General features: G+C 35.3%; 1 protein-coding gene across 3 annotated transcripts in view; it reads left to right on the top strand.

The window, feature by feature from the left end:
- Window positions 1-22,610, top strand: part of LOC149533839 (peptidase uncH-like) — a 282,829-nt gene that overhangs the window by 146,121 nt on the left and 114,098 nt on the right. For all 3 annotated transcript variants that reach the window (XM_089804019.1, XM_089804018.1, XM_089804020.1), the window contains one exon: window positions 7,450-7,551. In XM_089804019.1, the coding sequence (XP_089660145.1) occupies window positions 7,450-7,551 (102 nt within the window). The remainder of the gene's footprint in view (window positions 1-7,449; window positions 7,552-22,610) is intronic.

The raw sequence follows: 22,610 nt of genomic DNA, 5'->3' as shown, positions 1-22,610 counted from the left end.
AGACATAACATTCATGGCTTGAATAGGGCCCCACTATAAAGGATTAGGTTGAGGATAGAATAGGGCTATCAAAGTGATAGCTGGGCCAGATCGAAATCCTTGTAACAAATATTTCATCCGTATAGAAGTAAAGTTTGACAACCTTGCTATCTACCTAACCAACTACTTGCTTTTCTCACCAATCTTATGCCTTTGGGTTGGGTAACAATCTCAATCAATAGTCTCCTATTTCCTTTGCCTATATGCTAGCTATCTTCTCTTCACCCCCTCCTCCCCACTGATTCTTGTAGGACCCTACTATTCTATGGGCTCCCACCAACTAGAATTGTTACTCTAGCAAGCTGATTAGTTGGAGGCCCCCTATAGTTCTATGGCTAGCTACTAGAATTGGTGGGGACATAATAGTCAGAAGGTATAGTAATGTTACGTCAATAATCTCATGAAGGCGTTTCTCTATGTGACATCTTAGGTGAGTGGGGTGAAAAGCTTTATGTGGGAAAAGAAGGAATGAAACATTATCCTATGTCGGGTGGTAGTTAAAGAAAGGTTGGTTACTCCATCTTTAACTCTGTTTAAGTTGAGCAATATCCAACTACGCGAGCTATCACCCCATTTTATGGGCGCTAAGTTGGCCATTCAAATAGTAGGGACCACCCTACACCATTGGTTTGCCCTGCCTGATCTCACCCACCCTAACCTACCCACCCAAAGACTGCCCTATCTCCTGGTTAGGCGAGCCCTACTATTCTAAAGGGGAAGGTGCTTAATCGAATTAGTCACTAGGAAATACCCAACCCATCTGTACTCAGCTAAACTAGCTAGCAGAAATGAGGGTAGCTAATGGTGGTCGGCTTCCTTCCAAAACATGTTGAATTGTGTGTGTAAAGGTTCAAGCTTGGGTTTTATCATTCAAGATGCCTACTAGCCTTCTATAGTTTTAGGGTGCTCATAAAGACCAATCTTTCTCTCCCATTGCAATCCCAATAACAACCGCTTCCTTCCATTTTTTTCCACAAAATTCTTTATTAGGTTCGGTCCCTCTCTCCACGATCTCGTCTATATTATTACTTTTCAGTTTGCAACTTTGAAAAGTAGGAGAGATCGATGAGAAACCCTACTATTTATAGGTGAGATCAATTAATAGAACTTCTCATCTCAAAGTTGTACAACTAGGAACAAAGCCATTAGCAAAACTTCTCAAGCCGCCTCCCATTGAGGGTTTTGGATGGATTGGTTTGAGTGAGCATTTGGTTTCTAGTTTCTTTTTTTGTCCTAATACCTGTTGGAATTGCTTAGTGCCTAATTGAGGGTACCCTCCATCCTCACTCGTGGTTGGATTGTTATAGCTATTTAATAGTCAGGCTCCTATAGAAGGGAGGCCTAGCTTCATTCAATCAGCTATCCCAAGAAATCAATATCGAGAATGCTCAGCTCACCCTTTAAGAGACCCATCTCAACCATCTTCCCTACTATTCTAAGGGCAGCTCGAGTATGCTGCAGTAGCAGAGCGGAAAATGTGATAAGTAATGTTTATGTTTTGTGTGTGTTTTAAATTTAAATGTTTTCAATAACGTCCTACATGTGGTGGCATACCTAGAGTAGCAGTTCGATGAGCTCTCCAGATATAGCCACCTAGGACCAGGTGTGTGGATTTTAAATTAGAATAGTTTTTTTAATTCATAGGTGGAGTGTTTAATGATTTTCAGAATCCAATAATAGGTAGTAGACAGTTTTTTGGAATATTCCTGATTTAGAAAACAATTGTCTAATATTGGTAGGAAAAGAACGTTTCAGATTCTTATCCTTTTTTTGGAGAGAAGACGTTTTTCTTTTCTAGATAGAAAGAAAACGTTTCACATTCTTTAATTAGAAAAAGAGAGTCAGTTAAAAAAAAAAAGCCAGTCAGCTATGTAAGAAAGGAATCGAATTTTGGAGAGGGGATGGAAAGTTTTTGATTTTTGCTGTGGATTTTCGAGTTTTCCAACTGTGTGTGAGCTGAGTTTTCAACGTTTTTCTGCATTCTTTCTAAGTTAACACCTTTTGCATTCCTTCTAAGTTCTTTTTTTTTGGATTTTTGGAAGGTAATACAGGAGTATCAGTTTGTGGTATGAAAAAATTCGACCTATGGTATTGAAAATCTGGTCGTAACTTAGTTTGGTAGACAGATTGTATGTACGCCAGTTTGTTTTTGTGAACTCCCCCAAACTGTAGATTTTCTGAATTTTCTTAGCAAGGAATCGACCTGTGAGGTTGCGTATAGAAGTTAACTCATTTTGAAAACCATTTCTTTTGTTATGAGGATCGATTAATCTCCCTGCAATCAGTTCTAAGAACGTAAGAGATGGTGTATATAATCCTTATGTTTTGTCTTTTATTTATTTAATTTTCTACTATGATTGGTCAGCAATGTAAATAACCGCGCGGGATTATGCATGCAAATCGACTGAATATGGGAGGAACATTTTCAATCAGTCTTCCATCCATTATCTGTAACTGCGGGGACTCAAAAGATGGACTGGTAGATGTGTGCATTTGATTACAAGGTAAACCATTCCCTCCAGTAAATTCTTCCCATGGCCAACAGTTGTAACAATTTGGATTGAAAACAACAGTGTCTGTTTCTGAGATACCAGCCTTTTCTTTTCTTTTCATCCTCAATCATTCTTAAAAACTCCTCTGGGTCAAACAGTCCATGAAAACTCGGCAGTCCTAGGTCAGGTAGAGAATCAAGAGGTTCGCCTGAATCCAAGGCTTCAGCATTAGCATTTGTTGGCTGTATCTCACATTTTGAGGATAAATTGAAATCAACTATGGAAGAAAACTACTTCTGGGAATCATTCTTAGGAATAGTCCCCTGGGATATTGTCTGCTTGTAATCAAAAGCATTTTCAATATCTTCTAAATCACTTTTAGGTAAAATTCTTGGCAACAACTCTCCATCTCCTTTATCTAAAAGAATCCATTATGAATTTATTGGTGATGTATGAGTCCTCTGATGTAATCTAGTTGAGTGTTTAATTCCTCCTAGATTTTCCAGAGACGCCTCTGCATCAGAGTACTCCCATCTCACCTATGAGGCAAGTTGACAACGTAGGGTAGGGCAAGTAATTTTAGGGTGGGAAACTAGAGTTTAGTTGCAGTTGAAAGTGCACAATATAGTTGGTAGATTGCAGTCACACCAATCCTATTGGGGCTGTACTATTATATGGCAATCAAGGCTAGCGTGTGGGATCGATTCCTACTCAAGCCCAGTCATTTCATCCCAGAGAAAGAGATTTGAGCCTTGTGGGGTAGGTGGAATGTAAAGTCGACATTTTGGATTTCCTATCTTGCCATGTCCTTACTATTCTAAAGGATAATGTTTTAACATATACAATTTGTGGTTGGATCCAACATGTGAAGGGATGATACAACTACTATTTATGTTTGATGGGTTCGATTCGCCTAGAAATTCACTATCAATTGACACATGAAAATGACTACTGTATTGATCTAGTACCCCTCATCTTACTTATGCAAGTTATAAATGTGCATGTAAACATTGATCCCTCTCACTTGACCCTCTACTTTCTCTTCGTACATATTTTGCATTTGTTGAGTCTATTCTTAAGTATTTATGTTTTACTTTTGACCTCCACCAATTTAAGGAGGTTGGCCATATGCCATATCTATATGTAATACCTACCTAAGTGGCACATATCTCCTCCTATCTCTCTGACTTAAACGATCCGGAAAATTGCTCATCTCACCTCATGATCTCTTATTGAAATCAAGATAAAGATATCAAGTCTGATGTAGGAGCATCCTTGGATAGTTGGCAATGTTGTATGCTAGAGTGGTTTTGACCTTGGAGTTGGTGAACTTTGTTGAAAGTAGGAGATGCTTGGTCATTATTTGGGTAGTTCTTGGTTGTAGTTTCACTTAAGAAACTTGGTGACTGAAGGAACTCGGTTACGCTTGTGGGAGCTCGATGGACATGCTTGCTAGGTGTGCTCAGTTTATACTTGGTGTGATCGGTGGTTGCTTGTGATGCTCGGTGGTTTGGCTCACCGACTGATGTTCTTGGGAGATTTGATTAGCCGACTTGGTCCATTTAAATGTGTTGCGCCTAATCGTGGGATGTGAGAGGACCTATTTAGGGTCTTTGTTCTTTCTCCTATGTGTAGTTAATGATTGTTGTAAGCCGACTAAGGCATATTGTGATTATTTCAGTTTTGGATGGTTCTGTTTGTAATAGGCTGACTTATGGCCGTGTAGGTATAAAATAGGGGTTTGGGTAGTGTTGTAGGGAAGTGGAGTCAGTGAGTAGTAGCAGAGATTTCGAGGAAGGAATTTGGAGTTGCGAACTTGGTAGCAGAGCTTGTAGCTGAGTGTGGGCATACGAAACAAGAAGGTTGCTTAGCGGTGAGCACAAGTTTAGATCTTTCTTGGTGTTTCTACCAGATTGTTGTGCTATTATAGATCTAGGCTAGCTAGGGTTGGGTTGGATTTTGTGAGGTCTTGTAGAACTGTTACTGTAATTGCTTTGTATTTGGCCATAATCAGGAAGGCCTTACAGGCCAACACATTGCATGTAATTAGTTATTTGTTGAATAAAGAGTTGGATTTTCTATCAGAGCTTGTCTTGTTTGTTGTGTTTTTGCTGTGTTGTAGTTTGTTGGAGGCTTGGTCACCTCCATTGGGGGTTCACTTAACCTTGCACTGCGTCAGAGTCACCGAAAGAATGGAGGCAAATGCTGGTCTGGAATGGATGGTCATGTTAGTTTAGTGGATAGGCTTCCCTTCCAGATTCAATCCAACTTAGGAGTTACTTTTTGCTTAAAGACAAGGGTATGAAGCCCTTCTCTTGGGCTCCCCAAGAACCTGATACAAATGCAAGAATCTTTAATTGACTTTTTTGTGATATGCCTATAGTTAACTTTGGTTATTGAAGTTGATTCTTCATAAATGACTAATCTATTTTTGGATCAATCAATTTCTTTTTAAGAGTAAGTTGGGTGCGTGCAAGATCGAATGAGTAAAATTATTATTATGCTCCATTAGGGAAATCATCGCTTCTTTTCAACTATCCACCAATGCTAGACAAGAATCCACATAAGTTGATTAGTTTCTTTATTGATGAGTTTACAACTAAGGAAGAAGTATAATCCTACTGCTTATGAAAGTAGGCTGATGCCACTGTAGCCCTTACTATTCTATGGTGACATGCTTCTTCTTATTTGTTGCATTTGTCTCTCTATTTAGAACTCTTGGAGCTGTAGGACTTGGAACTAGCTATACAACTGCTTAATCAATTGCTTGGACTAGAGGATGTGTATCTCGATCTATTTGGGTTGCTTTTGGGTTCGAAATTGCTCTTGGTGCCCCTTATAGCTTGTAGTAGGTGGGAAGGAAAACCATTGTTAGGTGGTTCGTGCACATTGAGAGTATTTGGTCATCTCCTAAGAGAGACTCTTAGCGCAAAGTTCAATTTTTGTTTCTATGGTAAAAACATTTTAGGATGCTATGAAACACTCAACAATGGATATTTTTAGGATAAAAACTATGTATTTAGTGGGCTTGCCTATATAAAAGAGCTTATGTGGTTCGATGAATGTGAAATAAAGCAACAACGTCACTATTAGGTCAATTGAGTTTGCAGTCACAAGACAGGTTGTTCGAAAACATGATCCTAACTTAGGGCCAAGATGAGAAAATCCTGTCCAAGAGCTGCTTGATGATATAGATTGTGGCTCTAGTAACACTAGATGTATTGGTTTGCTAGGGAGGAACAAGACCTAAAAGGTGAGTAAAGAGGAGCGTGGGTGGGTGAGCCTTTGTAGGGCAATTTCTAGTATTAACCTTGGTTGTGGGAGGAGATAATAAAATCGATCCTGTACTATGGTTGGTAATTTTCTTCACCGCCTTAACACGACCCACAAATTTGAATGATTGCTAGTGTTTGAAAATTTTACCAACTACAAACTTCAACTCGATCAACAGAATCAAGATTTGGATGCTATTGGATAACCAAAGAAGCTTGTCTTTAGATATTTTGTTAACGCATCAAATCATTGATGATAAGAACTTGTTGCAAATTCACAAAGTTTGCGAACTATGGAAAAGATTGATAAGGTTTAGAAGTATATTACAATGTTAGCAAGAGACAAAAATGCTTGGATTTTTTTTGCATTTTTAGAATTCCTTTTATACTAAGACTTGTTTGAAACTAATTTTCCCAAGACATTGTAATAACTAAAAATATTGAGGAGACACGTCTATGGCCCCACTCACACTCTAAACATTTAAATTGAGATATAAAATCATCATAGACATCATGGAGATTGGTGAGATCATTTAGATGCACTATTAATTCTATGAAGGAGGACTTGGTTCAAAACATTGAAACAATAAGATATTTTTGTTGGAGAAAACATAGTGATAAAATAATGAAATGGTATGCGCCATGAAGTTTTATTTTCTGTCAAAGGCCTTAATGTGGGCTTTCTGGTGGGGATTTTGCCTTGTGACATCACCTTGTACCATGATAGGGAATGTGCCAAGGATGCTACCTTCTGACACTTGACCTCACTGATGGTTTTGCCTCTAAACAATCATCGGTCATCACTTCCCAGTTAAAGTGCTTGGTCCACCATCCTTACCTCCTTGTCTTGAAACTCTATAAAACTATGCTATTTACAAATTTCTTGTTGAAGGCATGGTAGACATTTTATAGTATTCAAAGATATTTATTTACTTTTAATTGAAAATATAAGGGCAATTTTATTTTTCCTGTTTGTTAATAATGATTTGTGGACACTCAAACGAATTTAAGGGAGATTAGGATTTTCCAAAATGCAAGGAATTGTATTGTAAAAGCAGTAAAGGTTTAATGTCTCAGCTGGTCTAGTTGAACTACAAGATGATTAATTTAAATCTATGAAAATTAGCAGGTCTTAAAAGCTATCCTGTTGGCACTTTCATAGCTCATTGTATCTTTGGGATCTATCAACATGGCCCAATTTGACCTTAATAGTTCGAATATTTGTAAGTATCCATAAGATCTAAAAGCTAATTGATTGTTGACTTTCTCTTTGTAATAGTTTGAGGCTTAATATTTTCTTGCCTGATCAACTCCCTACATTGCATGGGTAGCTCAAATGTCTTATGAAAATTATCCAGTGGATAGGATATAGTCATTGACACTCCTTAAATGTCGACATGTATTGGTTTTCCATTTACTCCAGGTATGCAGGGAAAATGCTAAGACATAATATTGATGTCTGTGGTATATGGTTGACCTAGTCTTTCCTAAATGCTTCACTTTTGTTGTTGCAATGCTTGGCCCACCAAATACTGTGCCTGGTTGTTACTTCTAAATAATGTTTAAGATATGCAAGAAAGAAAGCAGTTTATCTGTCCTTTTCTTTGTTTTATCAGCTAATCATGCTTATTTTTTAACATTTAAAGGGGGTCCTACATCTGAAGCACGCAATGCATTTGATTTAAGCATTCAGTATTGGACGAGCCGAGGATGGGCCTTTGCTGATGTCAACTATGGAGGAAGCACAGGTGCAATCTCTTTTATTTTGAAATGAATCATCGAATCTTATTTTGACAGCCTTTAAATCTAATCTGATTAAGTCGTCTTGTTCCTAGCTCAGATGTACATTACTTCCATTTGTGTTTATAAAAACAACCTCATACTTTTTGACTCTAAAAGATACTTTTGAGTCCTGTAAACTAAATTTCAGGTAAATATGTTTGATTTTTGCCAAAATCACTACCATGTTAGTGAATGATTTTAAACTTTTGTAATGCACACATTTTTGATAATTCAACGAATCTTCTTTACCTAACTTCAGGATATTTGTAACAAATTTATTGTTCTCTCCCATCTAGCCTTTTATATATCTTGTTTGGTAAAGATTGTTACCCTCACATTTTCTTTGCTTTTTGTTTTTCCCCTCTTTTTCAACAATTTGGCCTTGGCATTTGCCAGTTTTATAGGTCTGTGCCAGACTGTTAAAATTTCGCAGGATTATTGATGCATGCCATAATTTTTTACCTTGTTTCGTAAATGAAAACACAGGAAAAAGTGAAAAACGTTCTCTGATATCTACAGCTTTAGATTATAAGTACACAAATTAGGGTCTGAAGACAAAGTCTGTTAAAGTAATACTTAATTTTATTTTAATAAACTTTATTGCTTAAAGTTAAGATTGATTATATTACTTATTGTCAATTTTTCAACATTTTAAACATCCAGAGGCAATTTTGTCATTTGCTAAAAACTAGAAAGTAATAGATAACGGTCTCTAGAAAAATATACTTATTTTTTATTAAGACAATAGATTAAGAATAAAGCGTTTAACTGAATATCATGGTATCTTACTCTGGTGTATACACCTACATGGTAAATGTAATTAGATTAATTTTATGCAACATTGATTTCATATAAATACATATAAATACTTTTTCTTTACTTCTAAAATATGTATCTAATTTCTAAACCTGAACATGAGATATACATTTATTTGAACCGTCAGAAGTAGGAATGATCAACTTACCCAATTTGTGCTATAAAGCTCTAAGAGGCCAATTTGCATTTCGCCTTTCTTCATTTTCATGTTGCAGAAGTTGGTGAGATACATTTCTAATGTCTCAAGTTGGAACATTCATTAACTTGTTCACAAATCTAAGGACCTTTTTGTTTATTTATTTTTAATCACAATCTTTTGCACATCGATACAATTCTCAGTTTTTCGAAAAAATCTATCTCGCTTGATCTCCATTTGTGACAGTTGTTTGGCTTGCAGGTGATTTGAGGGCTTTGGAGTTGAAGAAATAACTCCAACATAAACTTCTAGAACTACATATACAATTCAAAACTATCTTGGGGCTATTCTTTCTGGATTACATCAAACTCAAGATTGAATATTAGGCTCATCTGGAAAACTGAATGTTAACCAAACAAATAAAATAGTTGAATGTTGAGCAGTAGAATCAAAACCAGTTTTTTTGAATTCCTTAATATCAAAAGTTATTCTAATATTGTAATTCTTTTATTATTAAAGAATACTAGCATGAATCTTTTATAAATACCTATAAATGAACTGATATATTTTTAAAAAATATAGTTAAAAATTGTATTTATGGAGATGCAATTGAGTTCTGAACACAAGCAGAATAGTTAACAAAAGTGTGGTAGAATGAAGGCAATCAAAGTCCTAGAGTGCCTCTTATTTAACTGCGACTGGGCACAGAATGATTTAAATAGATGATGGATACTTCAACTACTTCCCTCTAGTTATATCACTAAATTTTTTGAAGGTCATAGAACGCTTGTCATTTATTTATAGAAGTGTACAATGGTCAATGCAACCTGCAAATTGGGAAATACTTTTGTACGATAGATTAAAATAACCAATGCAACTGTTTTGGAGTCTTTTAACCAGCAACAAATATAAAATGAACAAGCTTCAATTTACTTTATATGTGTATGCTACCCTATTAGCTTAGAACAAGATTTGTTCAGTAGTCCCTTGATTTGGTATTGTTCCTAATAAACAAGTATAATTAGCATTAGATATTAAATCACTCATAAATACAGATCTTTACAGAAATAATAAGTTTGAACCTTTCGAAAATAGTTAATTCATGCAGCAGATAAGATATTATAAGATTGAAACTTTTCAGAAATTATATACAAAAAGCTACTAAAAGTTTACACTGAAACTTCTGTTAACTCCTAGATTTGCACCCTATGCCAATCTTCACAAAGCTAAACATGATCTAGAGAAACATGGGATTATTTCAAGGTTGTGGCTGACCTATAGCTGAAATAAACCTCTGGAAAAGGCCGACCTTGTTGAGTATGACCTAAAACTAAAACATTTTGAAGGAAAGGGTAAGAGGAAACTTGGAAAAAAGAACTATTAATATGGGAGGTGATACACCAAAACTTAAAGTTGCAAAATGTAGTAAACTACATGAACATCCCTTGCATGCATATGGGTATGACACAAATCGCAGCTTCATGCAGGTGCATAAATATTTCATAGAAAGAACTGAGAATTCATGAAATAGAGAGGAAAAATAAATCTTCACTACAACGAATTATGATAAACTCTCCCGTCACTATCAGCAACCTGCGACAAGACACTTAAAACCACAGAATAACAACTTCTATGAGATTGAAATGAAAAGAAACTCAGCTTTCACTAACAATTTCTATCAATCATCACTCAATACACTAATTCTGCAATGCATCAGAAGGTCTGAAATGCAAAATAATGGCTCCCAATCTACATATTTGCTATGCAACAAGTGAGATACAATATTAAAAACAGTGAAGACCTAGGATTGAACAAAAATCACTAAGTGTCTTCTTTGCCAAAAGCATGAAATCATTACAAAGGTGAGTTAAAAACTCACCAAATACAACTTTTCGACCAGCTAGGGTCGAATCCAAGAAAATAGCCTCAAAAATAGGCCACTGCACTCTCTAAAACTGAAGTCACATGCATGAAAAAGTATCTCCAAGTCATATACAACCATATGACTCACCAAAACTGCGCCTATAAATGCTCCAAATGACCATAAATTCCTTTCAAACTCTAAGGAAAAGTCAAACATTGACCCTAAGACTTCTCCAATTCCCCTACATACTCTCCTCTTGTCTGCAAACTAACTCAACTTTTTGAGAAGAAGTCCTCCAGCTCATCAATGCATCATATCCACTCCTATTAATGTCACTACTTGCTCTCCTTTTTAAAAACTTTAATAATTTATTAACTGATTTATAAAATCAACTAGTTAATAATTATTAAATTACAAAAATGATGCATAATACTCTTAAAATTTGGGCATATGAAGATGCTGAATTCTGGGCATTTGTTGAAGACTTTTATGTTCAGATGTTGTTATCAGAATTTGTTGAAGTCTTTTTTCAAAAGGTTATGTTTGTGGATTGTCTTGCCATCAATAAAAGGGGTAGATTGTTAAGTGGCATTGGTGTCAATAGTTTATCTCTGCATCTATTCATACTTACAAAATTTTGGCTTGAAAGGTAAAAATATAAATGATGTTCTTCTACTGTTATGTGTCTGAGAAGTAATTTTATCAAACCTATGACAGTCTCAATAAAGATAACTAATAGGCATACTGAGAAGAGATTCAACTACATAAACATCAATTGAATGGAAGATTGAATACAGTGGAGACAGTAATTACATTTTGATCATGCAGGTTAATGTAAAAGAGCTTACTTGAAATATGTTAGTAATAAACCATGGTTAGAATATCGGCTTTGTCTTGGTGCAGATGAAACATTGTTCAATTCTGGTGTGATCAATTGCCGTATTCATTGCTTTCTAGATATGTTTGATGCAGTTGAAGTTTCTCAATGTCAGCTTTTGTCCTGGAGGCAAAAGACTCACATACAAGTCAAACGAAACAATTGACTTTTCGGATATACCATTAATAATATTTGTTTCAATTAACTTTGGACTAAATCGAATGATCCTTGTTATTTGCATTCAGTGCCTATAAAGAACAAATATTAAAGATATAATTTGTCAGGCTTGAAGTAATTACACAGGTGTCCGAAAATGGAATTCTTTCTATATGTTGGCAACAGAAATAATTTTAATGTAAAATATTTGATTAACAAGTTTTGGACTTGCTAAATACGTGGTTAAGAGTTTGTTCGCTTCCATCTATCATGTAGAACAGTTAAAACTCTAAATGGCTATACCAGATTTGAGAATTTATAGATATCTTTCCCCGTTCAACTTGTATATGTGTGTGCAGTAGAGTTAGGAACAAATGAGACAAAAGACATAGTATGCTGTTGATTAAGCATGGTAACATGCTGTAGAGGTTTTTAAGATCAAGTAAATCTGGAGGTAGAGCATGTTGTGGGTGAGCCTGGTGTCTAAACAGTAACTTTCTGATGTGATACAAATCAAGGCACTGAGAGAGAAGGATGTTATGTATCATAGGTTGAATAAAGATTGAAAACTGTGTAAAGAAGATTCATCATTGCAGAGATGATTAGAGTCTCCACAAATGAAAAATTAAAGATCAGTAACACCATATTGACAAGAAGTTAAGGTAAATTGTAAACAAGGAATAATTGTTCTGTCAATTTATTTAGTTTTTGAATTCTGGCTTTTGAAGCCTCTATTAGAATTTGAAAGCATTGTCAAGCCATTGCAGAGACACAGGGTTGTTATTTGGTCTTAAGTATAATTTGTTGAGTGTTAGTAAGTTTTCTGATAATAGCTACTTAGTAAATTTCAATGTTTAAGGTTGTGAATTAAGAACACTTGATTACAGAAAGATAATTGCTGAAGGTAAATGTACTGAAAGTAATGTTTTAATTTAAGAGAGGTAAAAGGCAGAATTTTTGTTGAGTCAAGTTGATGAATGTTGGTTGTGGCACAAGAGACGAGATCATGTTAATTTTGATAATCTTGTAACAATCAACTCTTTAAATTCATTAAGAATATACCTGAGATTGTGAAACCCAAAAACATTGTGTTTCAAAGAATGTCAACAAGGGAAACAAACTAGAATAAGTTTTAAATCCAAAGAATATTCAAGTCTTCAACCTATTCAATTAATTCACGCTGGTCTTTGTGGACCCACCAGAACTAAAGGTCTGAAAATGAAAGATACTTCATGTTATTTGTAGACGACTATCCCAGTGGTGGACCTTTTCTTTTAGGAGTCAGGTTGGTAGCATGGTTAAGTAAGAAACAAGATTCCGTTACCTTGTCAACAACTGCGGCTGAATACGTTGCTATTCCGTTACCTTGTCACCTACTGAGGCTGAATACCTTGCTGCAATTTCTCTTTGTTGACGCAGCCAAGATTAGAGAATCCCCAAGGGAGATATCTAACCTTGCAGCAAGAGCAAGCAACAATGGAAATACACAACAAACTTAGAAATAAAGCATACAATATGGACGAATATCACTCAATTATCATAAAGTTGGCCTACTTAGAGCAACTTCATTACATTATTATGCAACTATGAGCAAACTCATCAACTGCAGCTCCAATATCATTCTCTACAAGCCACCCCTAAATGTTACCATGTTATTCCTAATGGCTATCTATCACTTTTGCCACTTCGTGTATGCTATAGCCTTACACATCCAAAATCTACCTTGCACTACCTGCCTACTCAAACTAGATCCCTACCCTAATTATATACAAGATCACCAACCACAACTCAGCTTATCTGATCAACAATCTCAAAGACGAAGGAAATGTATTACAAACATATTTGTCGTGACCCAAATCATAAGAATAACCCCCATATGAATACATTGCGTCTTGCAAACGTACAAGAGGGTCAATGAAATGTGTACAAAATAGAACAATGCACCAAGGTGCATTACATGCCGTAGATCTCCATCGCAAGACGAATCTTGCCAACCTGGCTATTAGAGTTGAAAAGCCAAAATACGACCAGACCAATCTTAAGATATCTTCATCTGGAAATATTGAGTTATTATGTGAACCTAGACATAGGAAGTCCACAATGCTTAGATTAGTTCATAAGGACCACATAAGGAAACAATCCAACGGGATTGCAATAGGAAACTAACCTAGTCAACAATGAAATAGATAAACGAAAAGGAAATATTTTTGGGTGATGCAAGATTGCCAACAACCCAAGGATGCTCTTGCATCACTTGTACACAAGTCTTGCGGATGAAGCAAATTATTATGGATTTGAAGGTGATGTTTGATGGTTCAGTTCCTATTTATTGGGATAATGCTAGTGCAATTAATATTTTCAAAAGTCTTGTTCTTCATTCTCGCACTAAGCACATTTCTATTAAATATCAGTTTTTGAAGGAACGAGTCACTGATCATGAAGTTTTTCTTGAGTATGTGCATACCAAACAATAGTTCGCTGATATATTTACGGATCCTCTTCCTGCATCATTTAGTTAGTTAAATCAAAGCACATAAACAACCAAATTGACAGAGACATGAATACCAAAGTAACACAAATGATATTGACTGTCAAATTATTTTTTATGTCAAATGATATCCAACAAAAGAAAAATGATATCCAACAAAAGAACATAATGGATTTACCCATACATGTAGATAAGGTAAAAGTGGAGCATTAGTAATCCTAGGTGAAACTAAATACATGTACTAGAACTTGATATCTATGAACGACATCATTCGCGTTGAAAAACATATTTACAAAGGTCATTGGAGTGGCTTACAGGACCTTGGAATTGCAAAACATTCCTTGTTGTGCATATTTATAGACATTCTTATTTGATTATCTTCCCTTTTGGAAGAATGCACATATTTCTAACCATTGAAACTGGAATACACTACAGGATTTGGATAAAACTACAACACGTAAATGAAGCATCATGTATATGGGCCCTCTATTGTCTTAGTAATTATTAGTAATATAATGGAAGAGTATTCTCAAGAAGGTAGTTTTATATAGCTCCTTCTATTCCAAATATTCCTAGTACCCTAGTATGAAATATGTAACTCCATATTTTGTAGTCATTAGTCTCACCTTAAACATTCAATCCTCCACATTTGCAAGACATTGTTTCCACTTCCAGAGTAATAAATGAATGCTCGCAACATGGCAACAAATACTTAGTTGTTAAAATGTTGCTAAAAGAAACACTTCACCAAGTTTAAAGCAATTTGGAAACAAATATGTGGCATCATTCCCTTTTTCTTTAAAATATACTTCCACTCAAAGTTAACAAAGTTCTATACACACTTCAATGTAGGTTTTATATTGAGTATTAATTATTAAAAACATATAAACCCTCAAAAGCAAGTTAACTAAAAATTTGTTTTTTGGTAGTCATGACAAAATTTGACCACCAAGACTCTACGAGTCTGGAGAGTCCTTAGACTTAGTGAGTTCGGCCAGGATTGTGCTCGGCTCGACCGAGTTCGAGTCTAGAGCGAAAAACACTCTGGGAGTTGGGCCCCGCTCTGGACTCATAGATTCTTGCAACACTGGGAGAAATTGTTGTGATTTTGGATATGTTTAATGTGTAGATCAGATGTGGTTATGTGTTTGCAGATCAGAATTTGTTGAAGACTTTTATGTACAAATGTTATTATAATTTGTTGAAGTCTTTTTTCAGAAGGTTATGTTTGTGGATTGTCTTGCCATCAATGACAGGGGGAGATTGTTAAGTGGCATTGGTGTCAAGAGTTTATCTTTACATTTGTTCATACTTTCGAAGTTTTTGGCTTGAGAGGTATAAATATAAATAATGTTCTTCTCTTGTTATGTGTGCGAGAAGTCGTTTTATCAAACCTATGATAGTCTCAATAAGGATGGATAATAGAAATATTCAAAAGAGCTTCAGCCACATAAACATCAATTGGATGGAAGATTGAATACAGTGGAGATGATGATAAAATTTTAGTCATGCAGATTAGCGTAAAGGGGCTTACTTGAATTACGTCAGTAATAAACCATGGTTAGAATATTGGCTCTGCCTTGGTGTAGATAAAACATTGTATGATTTTGGTCCGATCAATTCCCGTATTGACCACCTTCTAGGTATGTTCGACACAGTTGAAGTCTCTTAATATTAGGTTTTGTCCTGGAGACAAGAAACACACATACAAGTCAAGTGAAACAATTGACGTTTGGAAATACCTTTAATAATATTTGTTTCAAATAATATTGGGCTAAATTGAATGATCCTTGTTATTTGCATTCAGTGCCTATAGAGAACAAGTATTAAAGATATAGTTTTTCGGGTTTGAAGTAATTAATCAGGTGTCAGAAAGTGGAATTCTTTCTATAAGTCAATGGCAGAATTAATGTTAATGTAAAAGATTCGATTAACATGTTGTGGACTTGGTTATATATGACATTAAGAGTTTGTTCACTGCCTTTTGTCATTTAGAACAATTAAAACTCTAAATGGCTGTACCAGATTCGATAATCTATATTGTTGTCCTCCATTTTGTGACCACAAAATGTAGGTAAGAGTATACAAGTTTTTCAATTGAGTTCTGCCTTTCTTTGAGATGATCCACTATTTGATTGGCCAAGATTGATCAAGCAATCATTCCAAATTTATAGAATGAATCCTTTTACTGCTTTCTTCAAGTATTTTTCATGTTTTTAATTGGTTAGCCTATACTTGATTTTTGAATATTTATTTAGATTGTTCTAGTCTTTTTGTTTCCTTCAATTTCTTTCTTTCGGTTTTCCCTTTGATTTGATAACTCTAGGGGCTTAATCGAAGTTATTAGTCAAAATATATCATGGTTTGAGTGCCTAAAAATGGGGTTCTTGAAGTCCAATTGCATATTTAAAATATTGGTCTTATACTCTAATGTTGAGTTGCACTTTTTGAAAAATATAACTTAAAATGACTTTATGTTATGTTTTTAAGTTACTGTATCACTTTAGATTACACTTAAGTAATTTAAGTCATTATAGCACACTTTATGTTATAATTTAATGTTGAGTCGCTTTTTGATTTTTCACATAAGTGGCTTTATGCACTTTATAGTCTAATTTAATGTTGAGATTTACTTTAATGTTTTACTTTAAAAAATTTAAGCGAAACATTACTTTTTAAACATATTTGTACATAATATGTATTGCCAAGAAGAATGCATTGCAACTCAAAATGCTACATGTATTTAACCTTGGTTTACATTTTTAATATCGCATTTGCATGTAGAGACCCCAATTTTAGTTTTCAGCAAGTGCGTTACATGCAAAAAGCCTTGGAGACCATGATTTGCCTTACCAAAGAAAAAAAAGTTCATGTAATAGGGCTTTTTAAACCCAATCTTGCATAAAAAGTTAGAGGGAAAAGATTTTCAAGGCATTTGCATCACCTACATGCACATGCGTTTTCCCTTGTAGACTTTGATTTGCCTTGAAAATGCATTTTCAAATATTGAAATCCTTCCAAGAAGTGTGATCTGCACTTGGGAAGACTTTTCAACAACATTGGCAACATCTTGCACATGTGTTTGCATCTTGTAACCCCGATTTAAAGCTAAGGTTTGAATCTTTCAAAGGTTTTTTAGTTATTGCATGCAAATACACTTGAAGAATCCGATTTTGGAGAGAACAAGTTCATCCAAACTTCTTCTTCCAATTTTTTCTCTTTGCTCTCCAAATAAGTGTGAGAATTTAATTTTGCTTGCATTTTTTGCTTGTTTCACAAATTTGCTGCATTATTTGGCTCTTTGTTATCCATTTGTTCAAATGCAAACCTAGGTTTTTGCATTAAGTTATTAAATAACTTTGAAACCTTCATTTTTGTTTCAAATGCAAAGTTCCTACATCTCAAAAATGAAATTGCATGCAAAGTGAAGTTTTATAGTTTGTCAAAGTTTGAGTCAAAGCAAGAGGTATGTCTTTCTTTTTGTTTTTGGTTTTTGTATATATTTTGTTTCTTTACTTGGTTTGTTTTTGGAGAAAAGTTGAAGATTTTCACCCAATAATGCGAGTGTATATCCATGCTTTCATCCTCCATGTTCAATTTATTTTCCAAATACATCCAAACTTCATATTCCTATAGCAATGACATTCTACAAACTCAATTACATATTTACATCAAGTAAAAATGATGAATTTTTACCACATGTAGTTGCTCCTCCTAAACCTGATTTGGTAAAAGCTCACATTTTCAAAAACCTAAACTCTCATTTTATACACATCCATATTCTTCCAAGCCCCATTTTGCCTACATGTAATCCACCATCCAAACTCCAATTTCGGTCATTTTTACCCAAAATACAAGCTGTTCCATTCATTTCCAACCTTTTAGAGTATTTAATAAGTATCTAATCCATACTTTGAGCACCCATCCTTCATAGATCCATCACTAAGAGTCAAAAATCCAAATCTTTCATGGATCCAATCCCGCTGGATGATGTTTTCGCTCTTCAAAATTCTCAAGTTGCAACAATCTCTTGAAGTCAAGATATGTCAAAATTTCTTCAAAGAACAAAGACATTTTGTCTAGAAGACATGCTTTGATGGTAAAGGGAGTTTTAGCATCATTGACTTCTAGATATGTACTGTCCCTTTCATTCTCCACAATTCCAAGTTTGTCTTAAGAATGCACAAACTTTACTTTGGCAAGGGGCTTGGTAAGGATATTGGCCATCTGATCACCAATGGTAATGTACCTCAATTGAATCTCATTCCTTTGCACCATATCTCTCATACTGTTATATTTGATCTCCACATGCTTTGTCCTGTCATTAAATACAAGGTTGTAGTCTCCATTACTCTTGGTGATTCCCAAGCTCACCAAGTACTCGGGAATATCATGACCTAGATGTTAGGATAAAGGCCTTCTAGCCCACACACATGGAACTCCATCCCATGGATCATAGTCCAATGACTGCTACAATTTCTTGATTACTAAAGAAACCATCTCGATGTGGTCTCCTCATAACACCACCACTTTGCTTAAGTAATGAGTAAGATGGAGCCAGCGGAATAATTTGTCCTTACATCATGTTTTCCAATAGCCGTAGGTAACTGGTCTATCAAAATTCACAAATGTGCCAAAAATATAAAAATTATCAATTGTATACATATAAAACCTTACATGGTTGTCTTCTTCTCTTATGCCTTCTATAGGCCTACAATGAACACTCAACATTCAATGCAACCTCAAGCTAGATTGGAGTTTGGCGCATAGTTTTATGTCCCCAAGATGGTCACAATATCTATTGCCATCTTCAACACAGTGACACAAGACTTTTATCATTGCTCTAATACCATTTTATTTTGGTGTGCTCATTTAACCACAGGCAATGATATAGATCACTGTTGCCCTCCCAACTAGAGACAATAAATGTTTATTGTCTGCTATGAGCACTCCTCTTCTACATAATGCAATTTATTTGAGTAGATGTAGGTTTGGGAGTGTATTCGATTTTCAAGCGAGGAAGATTTATTCTTCCTTTATACCAATATCGCTGGTGCCTCTTCACAAGGGTCACCACTGTTCCAAGTTGGTCCAATTAATTATATAAATGTCTCATATAATTAATCTATATGCCTCATATAATTATATTATCATAATATCGATATAATTATTATATTTTCACAATAATTATATCATCAATATAATTATTATATCACAACCTTTATGTTATTAATGTCGTCTTGAAGGGATCCGACCATAGCTATAATTAACATTAACACAATGGAGTTTATTTTCTATAATAATAATTACCAAAAGCAATTGAATTTAATTTGCTAAAATATGCATTTGTCCTGTAGGCAAAATGATTGAGTTTCACTATTTTGTCCTCAAATATATTGATCTAGATTGTGTTTGACATCTGAAACCTGATGACAAACCTTATTTTCTGATTACACTTATTGATGACGGATTTCCCACAATTTTCAATTCCTAATCGCCGTTGATTGGTGAATTTTGCACCATGTATGGCTCCAAGGTGGCATGACCAGCTATGGAAAGGTATGTATGCTATAAATAATGGTATGACTTCACTCTAAGTTAAACAAACCTTCTCCAATCTACAAGTGACTCTCTTAAACTATTGTAACAAGTTTTCGTTCCTCAATGCCGCTAAAATGAATTACAGAGCTGAATTCTCACAAAGCTGATTGTAAAAAATGATTTCATGATGCCCAAAGTGGCCTTAAACATATTGCTTTATTGGCCTCAAAACCTACCTCGTTTTTAGGATTTCCTTGCATTTTTGTATTTAATTTTTTTCTTCTTTCCTTATGTCTCCCTCAACCTTCTTAGGCTCCCTTATTAAAAAAAGTTGTTTTTAAAAGAAACTTAACTCATGTCAACTTGGCATCATTGCACCCCCAACTTGTTACTTTATTAGAATAATATACAAGAACATTATTATTTATTTGATATAAAGTGAATGTAGTACTCATATTAATTCAATTATTTCAGACAAGAAATATTAAAATATTTCCTGAATAATTCATAATTTGCCATTTTGGACTGGGAACTAAATTTCAACTAAAGCACTACAATCATTGATGCAGCTTGAGTCCTGCAGGCCAACTGGCAGTTCCTACTAAAAGGTAGGGATTCACCCTAAAAAATAGGAATCTCTTTCCATACACCTGTAACTATTCACAGGGATCTTGCTCTGCTCAGTGATCACTTGGGCAATCATCCATCCAAATACCAGTTCTCCTCAAAAAATAGATCACCTTAAAATGTAGGAACTATCTTTTGAAGGTAAAAAATGGATCAAAAGGCCCCTGTAAAGCTGCATGATCCTCATAATGAATCTTCTAACCATACCGTTGACCTGAGGGAACTCAAGTGATAAGTCAACCCTTTGCTCATCTCTTGTGGCCTAGAAAGGAGACATTATAGGTTGGTACACCAAAGAGTTTTTTTTTGTGTTTTTAAATCAAGTACAAGATTGTGCACCAAAGTGTTTTTTCTTTTTCCTTCTAAATCAATCTTAGCCTATGTGTACTTACATTACTCAATCTTTGCGTTTGGTTGAATAGCATAAGCATTGTAGTTGTAGGATTTACTTTTGTATGTTTTTATTGCATACTTAAAACGAAAGCTTTAACATTTTTTTCTATGTTGGAAGCACCCCATAAAATGCACCTTTACAAATTATGATTAGCAAGTGCATATTAAGGTTTTGCGTATTTTTTATTTTACAAGGAGCCTTCCCTTCTAATTCAAAGAATGGTTCCGTCATGCTTTTATTCCATCTTGTGGCACACTTGAGGATTGTTGATGTTAGTTTTTTACCACTACATAACATATAGCAATTGAACACTTGATATGGGATATCAAATGCTCAATTCCTCTCTTGAAAAGTTAATACTCATGAACACATGAGAACAACTCCATTGTTCCTTACACCTGTGGATACTAACTCAGTTATCGATGTGATTTGCTAGTAATCATGTAGGCGGCCTTACATTGTTCATTCAAGGATAATATGGGTTCTGGGATGATGGTGATGATAATGGGTTTGTAAAATATACGAATGCCAGTTAATGTAGATGGTGGTGATGATGGGGGTGTGTTTACCAATGATGGTTCCCCTAACTTCTTTCCTCAAAACTCCAAATACTAAGCTACTCACTGCTCTATTCCTACTCCTATGAATTGAAAGATTAGGAAATGGATGGGGATCAAATCTAATGAAAGCTGACCAGCGGCTCTACCTCCATAGATGCAATGATTCAAGGGAAAGTGACTAGATTACCACACAAGGCTTCCTGATCAACCACTCGGATGCTAGTGGCCTAGTTTATAGATCCCTATCAAACATCCACTAATATCACCATGCAATTATCCATCTACTTCTTACTCATACTTAGCAACCTTCTCAAAATAAAATCTACATAACAACTTCAAAGGAAATCTAACTTTAACTATTGGAAGTAGAAACCATGCAATAACACCAAATGTTCTTAATCACCATGCAAGTCACAACAATGATAAAGAGAGACAATTTTGGTATTATCTTAAGCAACAATTTTCTCCGGCCTTTTACAAATGAGAGCAAATGGCCTTACATAGAGGCCAAAATTACAACCAACGGTAGAGATTAAGAGGCAAAACCAACGATTCAGATTGGATCCTAGAAACCCTAATTAGTGTTGCCACCCCATTGGCCAATGAGAACATGCCACCTCATCAATGGACCAATAAAAAAAAGGAAAAGTGGCAACCAATAAGAAGACACCAAAATGGTAGCCAATCAGAATCAGACACCTATCCTACTCAAGAAGAAGGAGAATTTGCCACTTGGGCTTACATCAAATGATCTTCTAATATAGTTCTACCCTTTTCTTTCATCGTTTTAGCCAAAGTGATGAACTTGGCTAGCATGTTGTTGACTTCCTTCATGGGAGGGCAAAGTGTATGCTTCATCTTGAGCTCAGCTGAATTCATCATGTTGCTTGTTGCTTGCAGTGTCTTCTCATGATCTTTCTCATATTCTTTTGCATATTTGACAAAGGCATTGAGAGAGGCAAGGGTGCCCAAATTTTTCTTTTTGATGGAAACCTTCCTCAACTCATCCAATCTTGATCCAAATTCTATCTCATTAACATTCTCCTCTTTGATATCTTCAAAATCAATCGCAGCCCCAACATCGCTCATCATGGTTGAAATAGAAGTGTCAATGCCTAGGCTGTGCCGTGCAATCTCATTCCGTATCTCTTCAAGTATTCTCAATCTGATAGTCAAGGCAACAAACCAAGACTCCACCGTACTCAATCCTCCTTCATCTACCAACTTGGCTCTTTCCAAATATTTCTCCGATAGCCTGATAAATGCCTGTAGCCTGGGAATGGCTAAGTCCTTGACTAGAAGGCCACTCACCTTCAAATGTTTTGAATTTGTCTCTAATAGCCACCAATGACCTGAATGTCGAGATAAAGGAAGGCAAGAAATTTTGCCCATCTTGGATTGCATTATGGATCCAATCTTTGACTTCATGTAATTGAGCCGATATCTCTTCTATGTTGCTTTGACTGTCTTGAGGAAGGGCTACCTGATGCAATTGTTGGATAGGCTGGCAATCTCTCCAATATTTGTTCTCAGCCTCCAACTTTACAATATTTTCGTTTGCCTTCC

Source organism: Cupressus sempervirens, chromosome 10, assembly GCF_028749045.1.
Source record: "Cupressus sempervirens isolate cs-2001-9-10 chromosome 10, ASM2874904v1, whole genome shotgun sequence".
NCBI classification, from domain to species: domain Eukaryota; kingdom Viridiplantae; phylum Streptophyta; class Pinopsida; order Cupressales; family Cupressaceae; genus Cupressus; species Cupressus sempervirens.
Note: the sequence above shows the minus strand (reverse complement) of the source record. Positions and strands in the feature narration are given on the sequence as shown.